At 40.9% G+C, this 19113-nt stretch overlaps 1 protein-coding gene across 1 annotated transcript in view; it reads left to right on the forward strand.

The window, feature by feature from the left end:
* Positions 1-11534: 11534 nt before the first annotated feature.
* The window catches only part of sntg1 (syntrophin, gamma 1), a 39647-nt gene continuing 32068 nt past the window's right edge, over positions 11535-19113 (forward strand). Inside the window, exons 1-3 of the mRNA XM_049598768.1 lie at positions 11535-11709; positions 12391-12440; positions 17469-17603. Coding sequence (XP_049454725.1) covers positions 12414-12440; positions 17469-17603 — 162 coding nt within the window. The 5' untranslated portion in view covers positions 11535-11709; positions 12391-12413. The remainder of the gene's footprint in view (positions 11710-12390; positions 12441-17468; positions 17604-19113) is intronic.

Raw genomic sequence — 19113 nt, forward strand, 5'->3', positions numbered from 1 at the left:
GTTCCACTGGTTCCAGCCAAGCGTCAAACTCTGGTGCTGACAAATGAAGCCAATGCAGAAGCTCCAGGAACTGCAGTTCCTTGAATGGCAATTTGAAACTGACTCTAGAAGCAAGTCAGTCTCCTTACACACACACACACGTAGACATGCCTGACTTTACAGCATAAAAAACATATTTACAGTCTGGTATAATAAGTGGTTTTAGTCTCTATAGATACAGTCTGTATTTATGGAAATGCCTACAATATATCCTACCACATCCGTAAACACTTGGGAATAACAACGCATTTGCTCCCATGCTGTAGAGTTGCTGTGTGGCTTCCTGCACGTCAAATACTTTAAAAAAAAAATCCAGAGTTAAAGGTTTTTTTCAACCTGGACTCTATTTCTCCATGTTTTTATGTCTAAGTGACTAATGGGAATAACAGTTTTTGAAATTGGTCCAGTATTGTGAGAGAGCAGCAGCCAGGCTGCAATGTAAACACTGAGGGCATGTTCGCACCATCAATTTATCACAACTAAAAGTAGGCTACCTCTGTTTGCCACAGCAGGGCCCGACTGTTATCAAAAGTGCATGACAAGATTATTGAAAGGATCCCTACGGAGTGAGACCTCCATGTGAAAGAGTAAGATCCTTTTCGTTAAACCAGAAACAGCCCTTACTTACTTACTTACCAGACACCATTTGAATAAACAGTAGTTTAATCATCGTATAACACACTTCATTCAACGTTGATAGAAACAAATACAACTCACATGAAACATCTTGGTTCATCTACATCATTGAAATTGAATTTAATTAACCAACTTAGATGTGAAAATGTGCTGACCCTATACACACTTAAATTACTCTTTATTTAAATGGAGTCTGGTGGGTTTGGTGATGGTGCTTTTGGGGCTGTTTCTGGTTAAACAAAATGGATCTGATGTTTTATCTAAAGTGCTCGATTGCTTAGCCACTGGTATAAAAGTTTGAGCCTCCGAGGACCTGCAGTTCTCAAGATCCCAAATCCCTGTGTGGTAACTTTATAGCACATCATCAGCATTCAACATTGGTGCTGCTATACTGTCTTGAAACATGCATGGATACAGTCTATCACATCATAGCGTTAATGGCAGTAGGGTACTGATATTATGGTGAGTTTAATCAATCATATCTTTGATAAATGCAATAGTGTCGCTAATGTGAATTTAAAAAATGTGCTTCCTCAGCAATTACAGGCTGAGGAAAGGACTGTTTCCCCCTCTGCCAGCCACATCCTCTAACTATGACTAGACACTGCCTGCATCTGGAGCTGCTTTCCTCATTCATGACAACTGTAAACTTTATTAAGGCTTCAAGTTTCACATATTTAAAGGGAAATTTCGGTTTATTTCAACCTGTCTCCTATCATCCTAAAGTTGTTTCAAGTGACTAGTGACATAAAAATAATAGTAATATAGAAAACGACATGTAAACGTGTTGTCTTACCTTACCGGTGTGCTGCCATGTTTGTTTACTATTTAGCTCTGCTTTCCAAAGCGCGGCCGAAATCTCGCGAGCTCTAGATAAAGCCCAGCTGGATACTACTCCAGGTGGAGGTGTCTCGTCCTCAGTCACATCCAGACCTTGAAAATAAGGCTGCAACCGGTCCCATTCCTTGCAACAGAGGCATTCCTCTTCTGTGGGCACTGGGGCACAGCATTCACAGGTACACCACCAATCTCCAGAGCTACGCAGCCTTGCAGCAGCCATTCCTCCTCTCTCGTCCTCTACCTGTTGCGCCTCTCTCTCTCTCCTCCTCCGTTCTTCAATTTCACGAAGCTCTTCGTCAGTGTATTCTGGCTCAAATAAATAAGGGCGGCCATCAGACTCTGCAAAATCAAATTCCTCCTCCACAAAGTCGAGGTCTGGCAAAAAGTCAGCCATTATTCTATAAATCTTTCATAAAATAAATGAATGAACTTTTCAGGCTACTGTCCGGTTCTGCCTTCCAGCTGTTGCTGCTTGTTCTCGCGAGATTTCAGGCACAATATGAGATCGCTGCTTGTTCTCACGATATTTCAGCCGCGCTTTGGAAAGCAGAGCTAAATGGTAAACAAACATGGCAGCACACCGGTAAGGTAAGACAATGTTTACATGTGGTTTTCTATATGTTCTCTGACATTTATCCTAACGATATGAGGCGGTCTTTGTGGAAAAAAAGCTTGTTTAGTGGACTAACTTTGCACTTGAAGGTTGCCCCTTCACTTACGTTTTAACAGGTCTGACGCTACTATGCGCCCCGGCTGTATTTAGGCTAACGACTAACATGCTAACTATTATTTTTATCTCACTAGTCACTTGAAACAAATTTAGGACGATAGGAGACAGGTTGAAATAAACCGAAATTTCCCTTTAAGGGCGGGGCTGCTTGACTGACAGGCTGCCTATGAGGCGTCACTCCAGTCTGTCAATCAGATCCACCTTTCACTCCACCCTCTCTTCCATATATGGTCACTTCTGATTCCAGAAATCCAAGATGGCGATGGCTAAAATGCTGATCTCAAAGCTTTAAAACAGAAGTCCACAAACCAATGGCTGCTATCGCTCCAGCATCAATATTTGCCGTGTGTTTTATATCTGTGGTTAGACACGACAAGCAATCTGTACATGTCACCTTGGGCTCTGGAAATATGTGATCAGCATTTTTCACAGTTTTCTGACATTTTATAGCCCAAACCCTCAGCTGATTATTATAAGAAATCATTACCAGATTAATCAGTAATGATAGTAATTGCTGGCTGCAGCCCTGAGACCAAGTGAGGAAGAGTGAAAATGTACATTTCCTTTCTCTTCATCAAATAGGGCGTATTCTATTCTCTGGTGATACAACAGATCACTGCACATGCACTTCAATTAAAACTTTTCATTTCAACCCATTCCCATTGTACACCTCCTGTACCTGAAACAAACAAAAAAAAACAAAAGGCAGCTCCAGCTCTGAGCGCCGAGACAAAGAGAAGCCTACGTATATCTGGCTAACATTTCTACAAAGCCCCTGAGCAGTTCTGCAACACTCAGTTTCTTTTCAAAACAAGTATAAAGCAACTACAAAAACAAGCAAAAACAATAAAAAATCACATTATGTTGTCACACAAAGAGCACAAACCAAGCATATCCTGCAACCTTGAACAAAATCCGCTAAACAATTCAACATCTTCCCCTCCAGATTAAGATAAATCCTCAAGTCCTCATACCTGGAAATATGAAAGGGAAGGAAAACTGCCCACACTTTAGAGTTCATTTCCTGGAAGGTTAGAATTGTGATAAATGATCAGGAACGTAATTGTTGGAGGAGTGTTTTCCTCTCAAGATAAGAACAATAGATAACTGATCTTAATTAGTATTCTTCATCGTGTGTTTACTACAGAAAGACTGAAGATTTAAAAGGGTAGAAACAGGAAGGTGTTCATTATTCACAACAGAGGAGGCTGACAGCTTGCAACACAAATGTCATTATGTTTTCTAACATAAACTGAGCAGATCCTGTGAAACTTTGTCAGCTGTTGATGTTGAGCTGGGATCTTTAGGGAGTGCCGTAATATTTGAGTAACATAATATCTGCTATCATCACTCGCCAAATTAAAAAGCTGCACTCCCAGGCGCCATATGTTCCAGGTCGCAGAACAAGTGAACGGTACAGTAAGTGAAACCCATCTCAATTTTTCGAGTGGTAAAACTACATTCGCTGGAGCACTCCGCAGGCAGCTGCTCCACCTGCGCTCGCAAGCGGCCATTCATCATCCTGTGCAGGCCACAGCTGTCCTCAGGTCTAAGAGATGGAGATGTCACGTTACAATCTCCACATCATCCAGCCAATCTAACTCTGCTCCTCTCCCGCTCTGCTTCCTGCCATTGTGTCAAAGACAAGAGCATTCTTTGAAAAACATCGCTCGGCAAATTGGTAGGACTGAAACTATCTGATGGCGTGGTTGTAAAAGCAGTTACGCTGACTCGACGTAAAAGGCACAAAAGGTTCAGCCTATTTAATCTGCGGTTCTCACGGAGGAATAAAAGGGGAAGTGCAGGCGTCTTCCAGGAGGGCACCTGCTAAGACAAAGTGCTCATCTAAGAGCCGCAGACACATTTTTCAGCTGACCACGTGAAGACATTCATTTTTAAAGCAGGTCCACAACTGATGTCAGGATTTCTCTGACATCCATTACAGGGCCGGCTCGCCTGCAACACAGACAGCTCGATGTGGGGAGCGGCAGGCGGAGAGAGGCTGAAAACTGTGATCTGGTGTTTCAAATTGAATTTCTAAAGTCAATAAACATTAACATTAATAAATCTGAGAGACGCACATGCATTCACATACAGAGAAAAACAAAATCACTGATGGAAAAAAAGACTGAATGCACATCAATAATTGTTTCTTCATGTGCATCATGTATTTTGCATATGTACATGGGGATAACATACAACTTAACTGATGCATGAACATTTTACCATTTAGTAAAGGTCCAGTGTGTAATCACTCGAAACAAAGAATCGTGTTTGTGTCAGCTTCGAATGAGCCGTGTATATCTACACAGGGAACTGGTCGACTTCCACAGAGCCAGCCACGTTGCACTGCCATGTTTCAACAGTAGCCCAGAGCAAACAAACCAAACACTGACTCTCAAGAGGGCCTTTCACATTTTTACCTTACTTGAAGGCCACCCCTCTCCATGCTTAGTTAGGGAGAAGTGAGCAGAGGATGTTCAGTTAGGTGGTGCGCCATTAAATCCTCCACACTGCACCTTTAAACTGGAGCTGCACTATTGATTATCTTCTTTACGCATTATCTGCAGAACTCTTTGCCAATTAGCTGACTAATAAATCAGTTCTTTTCAGTTTTACAAAATGTCAGTCTATTGTACTAAAAGAATTAAATGAAAATCACATTTTACCAGAGCTCAACACGATATCTTCAGATTAGAATCAGATAAGACAAAGAAAAGCAGAAAAGCTTTTAAAGCTGGACAGATTTTTGGAAATTTCCCAACAAAAAAAAGGGTTTTCACTGCTGGAAAGATGGTCTTTTTATATATATGTATAAAACTGGGCTGTCTTTGCAGTAGAAAGATGCAATACTTTTAACATTGGTGCTATATGAACAGAGAAAACAGAGGAAAAGGGCAGTGGTATTTGCTTTAGAAAACCTGCACTGCACTGGACCAATAAACGCTCCCACTGCTTGGTGACATCCTGTGAGTTCCAGTACTCATACTGCTATACTATATAGTGTAACAGAAAAATGGAGCTGCACTTGCATAGCACTTTTCTAGTCTACTTTTACACTGCATGTCACATTCACCCATTCACACACACATTCACACAGCCACTGGGAGCAGTTTGGGGTTCAGTATCTTGCCCAAGGATGAGGACTGGGATGGAACCACTAATCTGATTGGTGGACGACCCACTCTACCTCTGAGCCACAGCCGCCCCCTAAAAAAAAAAATAGCTTTAACATGTCCCAGTACATAATATGTCAAATGCTGTGTGCTAAAACTACCAGAACGTTCTACTACATCCGGTCGTATTTTGCAGTATGCAGGCCAGCATGCTTTTCTGCCTGTTCTCACCCACAATCCTCTGCACAGTGCAAGATGCGTCACATTGACTGAGCTGCACACAGATGACAGCTGGTTGACAGCTGAGTGACAACCCTCAGAAGTTGCAATGACAGATGACAAATGTATGACGAATGTAATAATAGGAATACTAATTGTTTCACACTAATTGCAGGTTCCATTCCGGCCCACGACCCTTTGCTGTGTGTCATCCCCTTTCTCCCCCTTCACGCTTGCTCTGTCTGATCTAATAAAGGCGTAAAAAGCCTAAAATAAATAGAAAATAAATGAACAAAATAATCATGAAGATCACCAGCAACAAAAAGAAATAACTATGTAAATAACTGACAGAGAAATGCATGTGTAATTTCACTGTTGTGAATATAAAACTGCATGTTAGAATCCTTAGTGTCAGCCTAAAAGGACCTTAAAGTTAAACCACATACATCGCAAAGTAACAACAGCAGAGTAACAATAGAGTTTTAACGAAAAAGACGATCAAAGTTCAGGGCGTAATGTTATGAAAAAGAAGAATGTCCTGACTGTGTGCATACTGCATGCAACAGTACGTACTCTTTAAGGGCAGCTGCAGCACCCACTAGACAGTAAAAAGTATGCGATTTGGGACGCAACAGTGATGTGAGCTTTGTTGTTTTTACACAGGAAACAATATGGCCTCCAGCTGGTGACAAACAATCATGTATTATGGTTAAACACTAAGCTAAAACATGTCTCTGAAAACGTTTGAGGCAAAAAATAGGCAACAGAATCTTGGTTCATCATATTTTAGAAGGACTGCTTAGTTTTACCGTTTGATCAGACATATTTGATACCAAATTATAGCACACTGCAAACTGTAACATGATATATTCCTCACTACCATGAAAAATAATATCAAATGTGCATTCAGCTGCCACTTTATTAGATACGATGAATGCAGTCTACTACGTCTAATTTCATTCATATAAATAGGGTGGGCAAAACTGCAGCCTCCTTATTGACCATGACGTTTAATTTCTCCAAAACACAAAGTGAAAATTATAATGTTTAAAAGGAACTGTTTCACACACATGTTGGATCCCACTAAATGAGCTGACTTTACTTTAGTCTTGCCATTAATAAAAAATGTTTAGACTTTAAAATGAACAACTCACAGGGCAACATTCAAGACAGCCTTTAGCATCACAAAAACATATAACTTAAGGATAAAACCTGAGCATATTAAAATACACTAAACAACACACATATCACAGACAAATCCATGCTTAAAATATATATATATATATTAAAAAGGGCCAAGGATTTACCGTCAAAGAGTCAGCTTGCCTCAGGATATGTACGTTTTTCTTGTGCATAAAGAAAAGCTATTAGAATAATCTGGTATCACATCACCTTGAAGATTTCTTGAATTGTTGTAACACGATATAATGGAATCACTCTCTTCCCTCTCAGCGCTTTAACAAATACATTGAGTTCTATTAAGGCAAATGTGACTGTATAATCATGCGTCCATGATTTATGCATGAAATGTATCTTGAAATACATATACTGTAAGTTTTTTTTTTATTCCTTTGGAACGACGATCACAGTGGTTAACAACAAAAAAGGTGGCACGGAGCCAAGAATGCATACTAACGAGGAGGATTTCTCAAGGGTGTGCTTTTGGAACTTAATAAACACTTTAAAAGAGTCATTTGTGCATGGCATACAAAAATGGAAGAATATAAGTTAATTGCATTTTGGCATTCGTGCACAGGAATCCACAGGTTTTTTTTTTTTTTTTTACGAGTGAGGTGTTTGAGAGGATCCTTGAGGAATGGGATTCAGGGTTTTGAGTTTGCTTTTGAATCTGTTTTTTGTACCAGGTGCTTATTTGGGGGGACGAAGCTGTGAATTGCTTCTGATTCAACATCCCACATACATGAAGTATTGACATCACGCTCATCTGTGTTGCTGCCAACTGTAAATTACATCTTTTCAGTCATAGTCAGAAGCATTCAATGAACAATATTCAGCTCTGTTTTTTGAGCTGTATTCGAAGACTTACAGTGACAGCTCACCCCCAAATCAAAAATACATATTTTTGCTCTTACCTGAGGTGCTATTTATCAACTAGATTGTTTTGGTGTGAGTGTTGGACATATCGGCTGCAGAGATGTCTGCCTTCTCTCAAATATAATGGAGCTAGCTGGCACTCAGCTCGTGGTGCTCAAAGTGCCAAAAAACAGCCACGTCTCATTCAGGCCCTATTCTAGACTGCTTTGAATGGAGGGGTTGGAGCATGTTGGAGATGTCCACCACTATATGTTAACCAGTGTTGGTAAGGTTACTTTTGAAATGTAATAGGTTACTGACTACTAGTTACCCTGTTAAAATGTAATGAGTAATGCTCCTAAACTGGGCACAAAAAGTAAGGAAATTTGTGTTGGTAGATTATTTCTTTGTTGTAACAATGCTTCTTGGCATAAAATCTTACACCGTTGGAAAGCCTGTTTATTTCCCTTTTAAATGGTGCCACATTTGAAATGAGCATGCATTTGTGGGATGAGCAGCAGAGCTATGTGGGTTGTGCCCATGAAAAATTTGCCAAATCTTCTCTGCCAGTGCCAAACTTTTTTTTTGCAATTGACTCTTGTTTTGAGCTCCTGGTACCCCCAGGCATTGATGGTCATGTGCTTGATTGGCACCTCATTGAAGGCAATCTCAATGTAGAGAGATATTGAGATGAGATTCCGAACTCTATCCTCCAAGATGACAACACTCACTCACCCACTGAGCAGGGGTTATCAGAGACGGGTCCATGTCATTGGTCCGACATTCCATTAGTCTGAAGGTCCGCGGTGCTGAACGGCTCCCGGCGGGCGTATTTCTGCCTTGATGGTGCGCCGCGACCGGCTCTGGGTCAGCTGGGAAAGGCTTGAGGCGAAGCAGGCTGTGTTTGCCACTTTCTTTTTCATTTTAACCCACGCCATAATCTTTTCCTGACCCTAACCAAGTGGTTTTTGTGCCTAAACCTAACCAGACCTTAACCACAGGGCATCATGATGATTTCGATACAACGGGACTTCGGAACAATGGGTTTAATATGGTCGGAACAATGGGATGTCGGACCAATGGGCTGTCAGACCAATGGGCAGACCCCATCAGAGACTACTTCCAGAATTTGGGAGTGGAGAGGATGGAATCACCTGCCAACAGTCCTGACCTCGACTCCATCGAACACTTGTGGGATCAGCTCGGACGTGCTGTTTGTGCCAGAGTGACCAACACAACCACGTTGGCTGACTTGCAACAAATGCTGGTTGAAGAATGGGACGCCATCCCGCAGCAGTGTGTGACCAGCTGGTGACCAGCATGAGGAGGAGGTGCCGGGCTGTTGTGGCTGTGCATGGTTCTTCCACACGCTACTGAGGCTCCTAGTTGTTAAATGAATAAATTGTAAAATTGCCAATATGTCTTGTTTCTTCAGACTTCAATCATCCAGTCCACCAAACTACAGCAAAAAATGCTGTTTGGCATTGGCAGAGAAGATTTGGTGAGTTTTTCATGGGCGCAACCCACATACTCAGCTCTGCTGCTCATCCCACAAATGCATATTCCTTATAACTGTGGCACCATTTAAATAAACAGTGTTACAGCCCTTGGCATCAATGACCACAGCGTTGAGTTCAACTGGTAGATTTTATTCTTCAATTAGTACCGTGAAACTAAAAACACATAGAAAAATATCCATATCAAACTCTTATACAATAGCATTTAAATACACACAAGTTTATAAATAGTCACAAGTTCAGTTCATCACATTTCTTAAAAACACACACAACATAACAAGGCTTAATTTCATTAACTAAATATAGCGCATGCACAAAATCCTGTAATAAAAATAATAATACGCCACCAACATTTTAATGCCACGTACCTCTCTTCGCCTACCAAGGGTGCAAACTGGATGCGAGTAAACTTTTGGTGAGAGGCCACATGTACTCAACCTCGGATCGAGCTGCACTCCGTAACAAACAAAACAAACACATCCGCATAAATATTGAGCCTTATTGTCAACCATAAACAACAGATCGATTCTAGTTCAGCTAACATTTGTTTAAACAACACTTACTTTAGTTAGTTATCCGTTCATCTGACAACAGCCTGCCCGGTGCATGTCTCTGTCTGTGTGACGAACTGGCGTGTGGCAAAACGGCGTGTGACGTCACTATTTACCCTTTTTGTGTGTGTGTGTGTGTGTGTTTTTTTTTGTTTTTTGTTTTTTTTTTAAAAACTGAAACTTTACGAGGTGCGCTGACACAGAAACAAACCACCCGGCTCAGCTGGCCACTTACAAACAGGCTTTCCAACGGTAGGAGATTTATTGCCAAGAAGCATTGTTACAATTAAGAAATAATCTAGGCCTTACTTTTTGTGCTTAGTTTAGTTAAATTATTCCATTATAGTAATGTAACGTATTAAATTTGATTACCTCCTGATTACTTTTCTAACAAATGTTTTAAACTGGGCAATAAAGCTGAAAAATGTCTGGAAATAGATCACACCAAAAGGAGGCATTCCTTCATGCCAAAAAGATGCAAAGCAACAGAATGAATGTTAAATTCTACATATAAGATTTTGGATCCTCTGTAATCACCAGTTTGTATTATTAACTGTAATTTGATTACATGTTTCTGGAACGTCCTTCCACCAGACATTTGTAACATCAACTCTCTCCACTTTCAAATCCCACCTCAAAACTCATCTCTTTCATATAGCCTTTTCAGTTTGACTCCCGTCCGTCTAGCCGCACACATCCACAGAATTGTATTCACTATTTAGGCTTTATTTATTTTTTATGTTACTTTATTCTGTATCTCGTTGACTTTAATAATCTGTTCTTATTTTCTCTATCTTTGCCTGTAAGGTGAGTGTCTTGAAAGACGCCTATAAATAAAACAAATTATTATTATTATTATTAGTAGTAGTAGTATTAATTTATAATTTAATTACATGGAACTAATGGTACTTTCTCCCCAACACTGATAACGTTAACATGTGTTTATTGGAATATTAAATGAGTTTTCTGTCACCAACACACGCCGTTTCAGACACAGCTCATTCAGCTCTCCATCACCTGCAGCTGTCTGTCTTTAGTGACAATTAACTGCTCTCGGTGGGGAATTATTCAGGGCTAATGACGGCTTTGTTTGGTGTAGGTGGGGCAGGCGGTGCATTTGGTGAAGCATTGCCACCTTGTGCTTCTGCTTAGAACTGTCCTTGGTCTCTTTCTACTGTAGATGTCATGACCCGGTTACTCAAGATAATCTACAGGCCTTGTTGTGAGCAGTTTCATGAAGGTCCCATTATCTTTTTACCGAATTACAGCCACCAATGGTACGAGAGGCTTGTGCTGATGACATCACGAGATGAAAACATAAATGGCGTCTTCTTCGGCTGAGCTGTAACGTTAGCTAGCTCAGTTGTGCTATGTAGGTGAGCGAGCAGTAGATGCACGCTTCCTTCTGCGCTGTGAAACGTTTGGTTGGTAAAATAGTTCCTACATGAAACTGCTCACTATCTTGAGCAGCTGAGTCATGATTTCTGCAAAGAGACATTGCTGGTGAGTTTTTATTTTATTTATTTTTTGGCGCTTTGAGCACCACAAGCTGAGTGCCATCTAGTTCCATTATATTTGAGAGAAGGCAGACATCTCCACAGCCGAACACTCAGCAATTCACACCTCAACTCCTACCTTGATAAATAACACTACTTGCAACAGGAAAAATATGTATTTTTGATTTGGGGGTGAACTGTCCATTTAACATTTCATCTTTTTGCTTGTGTTGAAGAGCAGCTCCTCACCTGCACGTTGGTTTAGAACGATACCTTAACTGCGTCCTCCTCTTTTTACTGCAGCACGTCCAGCGGTCGGGGACTGCCAGGAGTGAAACCACTACACGATAGCCTCATTCTGCTCTTCAACACCCACAGCCAGCCAGGAGAGGTGACAGCGCTGCTCTCCAACCACCCAAGTCTGACAGCCATGATTCGGGGAGGCCCTCTGCCACGGCTCAGATCAGGGATCAACTCACTGCTCGATGGCTAGATCTCACCGTACAAAGAGCTGGGGGCCTTTCTACTGAGGCAAGTCTCCGAGTCCCTCTGCAGCACAGGTTCAAGTGTGAGCCATTTTTGTTCTGTGTGCGTTTTGCGGAGTCAAGTGGCAGTCGTGTCTGATTAAAACTGAGTGGAACTGGTTTATGTAAATGAGGCTCTCGCATAACATTTCCCCAAGACTTTACACTTGTGTATCTGTCTGTATAGAGCAAGTGAGATAATTTAAAAAGTATGTGCTGTCACTCCTTTTGCTTTAAAACCGCAATACCTACCTTACTGTGAGGTTTTTTTGTTTTTTTTTTTACTGTGGCCCAGTTTAACTCTCTGACAAGGCATCAGATGTGGCAGCTCAGTTCATTTCTGGCAGCGCTGGATTGGATATTGAAACATTTATTAGGATACCTGGGTTCTCACCTTTGATAATGAATTATTCATTATCATTTAATGGTCTCCGGTTTTCTCCTGGGATTGCGCAATGGTTTTTTTCCCCTTGCACACTTAAGTTGAGTTATAAGAGGCACATTTCAATGAAAAATCTATTTCTTTCCATTATCTGAGTTCTATAGGAGAAAGGCTGAATTATAATGATAAAAGGTACCCTGCTAACAATGCTTTAAATCGGCCATACGGTTTTGCCGCAGCGAGTCAGTTGTGTCATTAAGCATTTTCCTCCACAGTCTAACTCAATCTTGTTTTTCTCCTTTGCAGTATCCCTCACTGCGTAGTAGCACATGGATTTCAAGACTTCAAATGAAGAGGTTGGTAGGATTCAATCAATGTAACATTTTGACAGTAAATTGACGATGATTATAGAAGCAGCCTTGGCATTTTCAAGTGCCTGAAACAGCATCGGTGGAAGCATGCAGCTAGAACAGCACATAAATCTGGGGCCCTGTACATGACCTGCACAAATAGACAAATAAACACTGAGATTAAAACAGATCTATGATGCAAGTGTCTCCTCTCAACCCAGTCTCACTCCCGACTTGTCAAATAGCAACTGCTGTCGTATGAGGAGCGAGAGAGTTTGCACAGCAACCCGGTCTCACTCCAAGTCGTAATCCGGCTCTTGTGCAGTGACTTGCTACGTCAGACACTGAAGAAAAAAGCATCCTTTAACCTCGGCATGTCACACGGCTGGTCACTGTTATAAATAACTTTAACAGCAGGACAAGAACGAAAGTTAAGGTGGCAAAAGTCCAAGTAGGGTGGGAGGGAGTGTTGGTGAATGGGTCTAACTAATGCCAACCTTCACCCGGGAGGCCGGTGTTCACATCCTACAAGATAATAAAGCCAAACCCTGTTCTTTACTCCTTAACGCAACCATGTGTGTCTGTTGTTGGAGGAAAAAAACATCAGTTTGCGTTGTTGTACTGACGTAGTGCGTTTATTTTGAAAGAGACTGTATGTAAAAAGTAAATTTCCTGTGAAAACTGAAGTGTATCTTAAAAGAAGACAATGCATGTAACAGGCAGAATTTGACACGGCGTCCCAGAAAGTCAACAACCAACGACCTTTCACGTCGTATCTGGACGTGGACGGTCCATGACCAAACATCAATACGTGACGAGGTCGGAGTGAGAATGTGTTGCGCACAGGGTGGGTGGAAGGGGAGGTGCATGGGTCGAACAAACTTCAGACTTTAAAGGGAGAGACTGCTGCTTATGTCCCGTGCGAAACCAAAAGTAACAATTAATGTGTAGCATGCTATGCCAGTGACATATGTCAGGTGACGTATGTGACATAGCTTGTGCGTTATGCAATCAAACAAACATGCTTTTGTTGCCTAAACCTAAGGAAATAAGTTTATTTTGAAAAGAGACTGTATGCATTTAACGAGCAGAAACTGCAGCCTACATTTTTCTGTGAAGTTTATTTTGAAAAGACACAATGCATGTAAACAGTCTTTTAAAGAGTCTTTTCCCTTCAAAATAAAGCACAGAAAAACAGATTAATGCTGCCTTTTCCCTCCTCCCCAGAAAAAATAACATTTTTGAATGTAAGTGACCACATGGTAGTCGATGCACATTATACGTTAATATTTTCCGAAAATCAGTGCAAATATAGTCGCTGCTGTCTGTCCCGCTGAAAACCATTCAAAAAGATGACAGTGCAGACTTGTTTGGAACTATTGAGAGCCAAGTGAACCATTTGACTACATGAGTGAGAACAAAATCAAGGAGTGTTGTAACTGTGTCTTTTAATGGTGCTGTATTCAACAAACCTGTAATATGCCGTCCCTGAGCATCCAAAACTGATGCTGCACTGGTCCCTTGCGCATCATAGTTTTTTCATGTGGGCCATGTCGGTGTTTGATGAGTTGGGAGTGAGAATGTTGCTCCTTTCAGTGTGAACCGCAGTAATTGACCGCTTGAAGTGACTTTTAGTCGCCGCTTTATAAACTCACATCCTCAGTAACATGAGAAGATGATGGTGATGGACCTGCAGTTGATCCGCTCTTTGTGGCTGTTTGTCAAACTGAGGCCAGAGCTGCTTCATTTATCAGCAAGCTAACACTGCCAACAAGTCGCTTTCCCTTTGATTGTTTTCTCCATTGCTCCTGGCTGTTCCTTTTTTTTCTGTCTCTCTCTCTTTTTTTAATTACACGACTGCTTCAGAAAGTTCACCTGAGTTCCTCAGCAGCAGCACAATTACCCAGGTCTGACATTGTTTTAGATACAAGAAGCTTTTTAGTCAGCCAAAAGTTTTTGTGTAACGCTAATAATGTTTTCTAAAAAAACTCTTTAATACCAGTACTCGGTTGCACAAAACCCCTTAGGCTAAGGTTGCCTGTAAATGTTCTTTTAAGGATGCCTTAGAAATAAATTAGTTGCCTAAAGTCAGCATAAGCATTACCTTAGGATGCTTTAAAGGGAAAGTCCTTTGATCTCTGAGTCTCTGCTACCGAAGTCTCTGTATTCCCTGATGTGTTGCTAAAAGGTCCTTAGTAACAATTTCAGTGGACCTAAAGGGGTCCTCTACCAGTCTTTTAAAAGGGAAATAATTTGTGGAACATAGTGCATATTCATTATGGCTGGGTTAAATGTAGGAGACAACCTTAGAGGCTTTATGTGACACTCCTAAATGAACCCTTCAGCTCAGGGAATTATTTTGCATGAGGGACAAATTTAAGTTAGAAACTTAGAGGTTTGGTGTGTAAGATTTAGTAGCGTCTAGTGGTGGGGACTGCAGATTGCAACCAGCTGAAACTTCTCCTGGCAAGAATTCCATCAGTGTTTATTGTTCAGGAGTCTTTTGTCAGTGAGCTGAATTATCCACAGAGGGCTCTTACTCTCGAAATCAAACCGACCAGGTGATTAAAACAGGTAGAAACACTGAATAAAACAGTTTCACTTTACAAATCAATGTTTCTCAGACGGTGTTTGGCATTTCAGAGACAGGCGGCTCACCCACCACATGCTAATGTGTGCTCAACTTTTGTCTCTGGTAACTTAAGATCCAGACATGCAGGAGGTTTTTACCGGGAGCGTAATTATCCACAGAGGTCTCTTCCTCTCCAAAACAAACAGACCCAGTGATTTAAACCAGTGAAAACAATGAGTAAGGCATTTTTACACACAAAAAAAAATTTGTTTTCTTCCAATGCTGCTTGTCACAGATCAACATACTCTCATGTGATATTCTATGAATTAGCACCCCACGAGTGATGTGACATCCTTAATGTACAGTTATGTAATTGACATAAAGTTATGGAGGTTAGGTTTAGACAAATAAAAATACTGAGGTTAGATTCAGGAAAAGAAACATGGCGAGGACGTACCTTGAAAGGACTTGAAGTTCACTCAAAATACAAATGGTTCCAAAGACGCGACTCCAGATGAAAGTCCTGGAGGAAAGTCTGGGGTTTTGTGACCCATCCATCACCCCATCCTGCCTCCTTACGAGTCCACTCAGTACTGCTTCCCTGTTTACTTCCCTCAACGCATTGGTGACGTGACCGCAGCCTTTCAAAATTTGTGGGATATGTATGAATTTAGGTTGATTACTTGGGGGCAGAGTAGGCCCCTGGAGCTCCTACCTACAGTATGTGCTTATATTTCACACTAATAGCCATTTAACTCAATACTTACTCATCTCAAATCAACACTAAATAGTCGCTGACATCATTCTGACAAGAGGAGGAGACACTGTGCCGTAATGCCTGCTACGAGAGCCTGAACTAAAGGTCGGTTGCGTTTCGTAGGAAAACATAAAAAAAACAGTTTGTGAGAAAAGCCTGCACAGGTGGGCCTTTAACTACAGTGGATGCGTAAACATGAATGGCTCTATTTGGAGCCAGTGTTTGGTTTGTCCATTCTGGGCTACTGTAGAAACATGGTGGTGCAAGATGGTGATCTCCATAAATGAGGACCCGCTCCCTTTGTAGATATAAACAGCTCATTCCAAGATAAAAACCATGATTCCTATTATTCACTAAAGAAAACATACTCGTTATATTATATTATATTCCATGCCAATACATCCCCCTAAATCCTACACACTGAGCCTCGAGGTAATTCATGCAACCAGGCACAGACTTTTTTAAGGCCCTCCCCATGTTGGAGCCTTTAACTCCACCACTCCCGTCACTACAACACCCCTGAATTGGAAAGAGATGTCCTTGTTGCATACCCTGCAGTGGAACTAGTTATGCGCGTGGTATCAGATGAGATCAGAGACGATGATGTAGATAATGATGTGGGGAGGGGGGTTCGGAGGGGAGAGTAATAGATAAACATACAATAGGATCAGAGATAAGGCTAATTATGTACAGTGCAAGCGCTACAGCGGGTCAACCAGCGCTCAACCACGTGAGACACTGTCTGACCCAGCTCCATACAGTTACGGCACTACTGCCCTCATTTTGCTGGGCTAATGACTCTCGCACACACATTACTTCAAATAATGTGAATTAATGCGCCCCTCATTTCATTTCTCACGCTGCAGCTGCAGGCGGAGGCTCATTTCGTCACATTCCTCATTACGGGCAAAAGATAATATGCTCCATAAACTGACTTTGATTCAAGTTTGACCTGCAGTTTAGATACTCTGTCTAAGAATAGCAACCGTGCAACCAACTCTGTCTTGTTAACTGATGAGCAGCGTATCCCCGGTGACAAGGATGCTGACACTGGTGTCTTTTTTTTCCTATTAGCAGTCTTGTCAGGTGAAGGTGCTTCTTTTATTTAGACCTTTTTAAGTCAAGGACAGGCCAGGCATTGCAATTAGCCGGGGAGGAGGAAGGATATGCAGAATGCAAATTTATGCGGATTAGCATGTTTTAAATGGATCATTGGAAACAGTCCTCACACTTGCTTGTATGAAGCAGGGAAATTCAAATGTGGAGGGTGAGCTTGGTTCCAGCCACTTAATTTCACAGGTTCTTAATTTGCCATCATCCCCATCAGCCTTACATGTAGAACAAATGAGATGATATAATTTTTTTCTCTCAGCGTGAACGTATACAGAGCACTCCGCTCATAAAAAAGCTGTTTCTCAGAGGGTCTGCTCGTTATTTAAAACCATAAATCAGCAGTTGTTCTATGTTTTTTTTAATCTAAATGTTTGTTTATTACTCAGAGTGCTGACTATGGTTATTTGCTCCAACATTACTTTAACAAGGAGAGCAGTGGAAAAAAAGGAAAATAACAGACAACGCCAAAACTCTGTATCCTAATTTCCATGTTCATCCTGCAGCGAGTACTCTCAACGACATTTCATTTCATGGCCAGTTAATTTAGTCGTGGAGGGATGATGAATGATTTTATCTTTCTGACTGTTCGCAGACAAAGACTGGGATTTATTTGATGCAAGAAGGTAATGAGGAGCCATTTAATATTCGACTACACTTGGCCAAAGATATTCTGACCATTCAAGAACAAGATGTCATCTGTGTGTCAGGAGAGCCTTTTTATTCAAGTGTAAGTAACCCAGTCCAGCTCATTATTTCCCATTACCGCTGTGCCGCACTTCACATGCTCATACATTGAAATAAGTAACATGCACTGCACAATACATGAAGGTTAAGGCACAAAGATACTGTGAATGCTCACTGAATGTCTGGTAATGACAAATCTACATGAGTTAATCTATTCTTCATGAATCAAATGTAGCTGTTAAATAATGATTCACCTAATGGATCACGATGTACAGAGTGTAATCTTTAAGCCGCACTTGTCGTCATGTCTGGCGACTTTTTCTGCACATTTATAAATTCACTGTTTCTCACTAAAAAAAGCTAATTCAGTAACATGTTGCTGGATAGATCTTGGAGGAGGAATGGAGTGTCCGCTGAAACACGAATACTAATGAACGGAAAGCACGAAGATGTACTGCAGTGATAACAACCTTTGCATGTCAGGGAGTCCGAGTGCAGATTTTTTTAGCCTCTGTGACCAATTTACACTTTTACCTTTGAAAAGAAAGTGTGGGATTCCTGCATACCGTCAGCACTAAACATATTGTGAGTATGCAGTTCACAATATGAAACAACAGCATGTTATACTAGAGCTAAATCCTGAACACCTGAGGTTACAGGTACAGAATCAGTGTTGTTGAGGCAACATGCAGAAAATCCGAGGTTCTGTACAATTCGAAAGAAATAAGACAAAATAAAATAGATGTTAATGAACAAGAAAAGTTAAAGGGAGGGAGGATTGGATAATAACCAGTCCAAATTTCATATCCACACTTGATATTGTCATTGTCTCAGGTATTCATGATGTTAACACTGACTGGTTGTTGAAAATGAAGAATACTATATGTATCGCTAGCAGCCAGTAGGATAACCAAACATCATCCTGTGGAATAAATAGACCAGAAGATTCTGGATGCTGCATGAAGAGGAACAGTTACACTGAAGACAATGTTTAATGAAAACTCAGGAGAGTATGATTGTGGGGAAAAGGGTAGCTTGTACTTTAGTAAATAGAAAAACAAAACAAAATAAACATCAAATATAGCCATGCAAGATTACAATTATGATAGTCACCCTCAATAACACATTTTTTTCTGCACCACCTTAAAGATTTGACTTTGATACCATTAGATAAATAATTACCCCACACGATCAATATTAAAGCTGCTCAGAACAACCACCCAAAACCCTTAAACCAGTGCAAACGAAGGTGGAAATGTTATCAGGTGTGCACCAGCCAACAGTTCCTTTGTTACTTAACTGTTTAAAATGTTGTCTCACAGTTTTGGGTGGAAATAAATAATATTATTGACATTTGAGTGACATCGTTGTACTATACAGCTGGGGCTAGAATGGCTGTAATTATTTTCATTTTCTCATTTTCTCATTCATTTATTTCATGACATGAATAAGGATATTTCCCAGTGTTTAACATGATATTGCAAAACTATGCTAAATCAAACAACTTGTGTTGAAAGCACTGAGGTGTGTTCCACTTTCCAAAACTTAGTCTG

The sequence above is a fragment of the Epinephelus fuscoguttatus genome, linkage group LG15, assembly GCF_011397635.1.
Source record: "Epinephelus fuscoguttatus linkage group LG15, E.fuscoguttatus.final_Chr_v1".
Taxonomy (NCBI): domain Eukaryota; kingdom Metazoa; phylum Chordata; class Actinopteri; order Perciformes; family Serranidae; genus Epinephelus; species Epinephelus fuscoguttatus.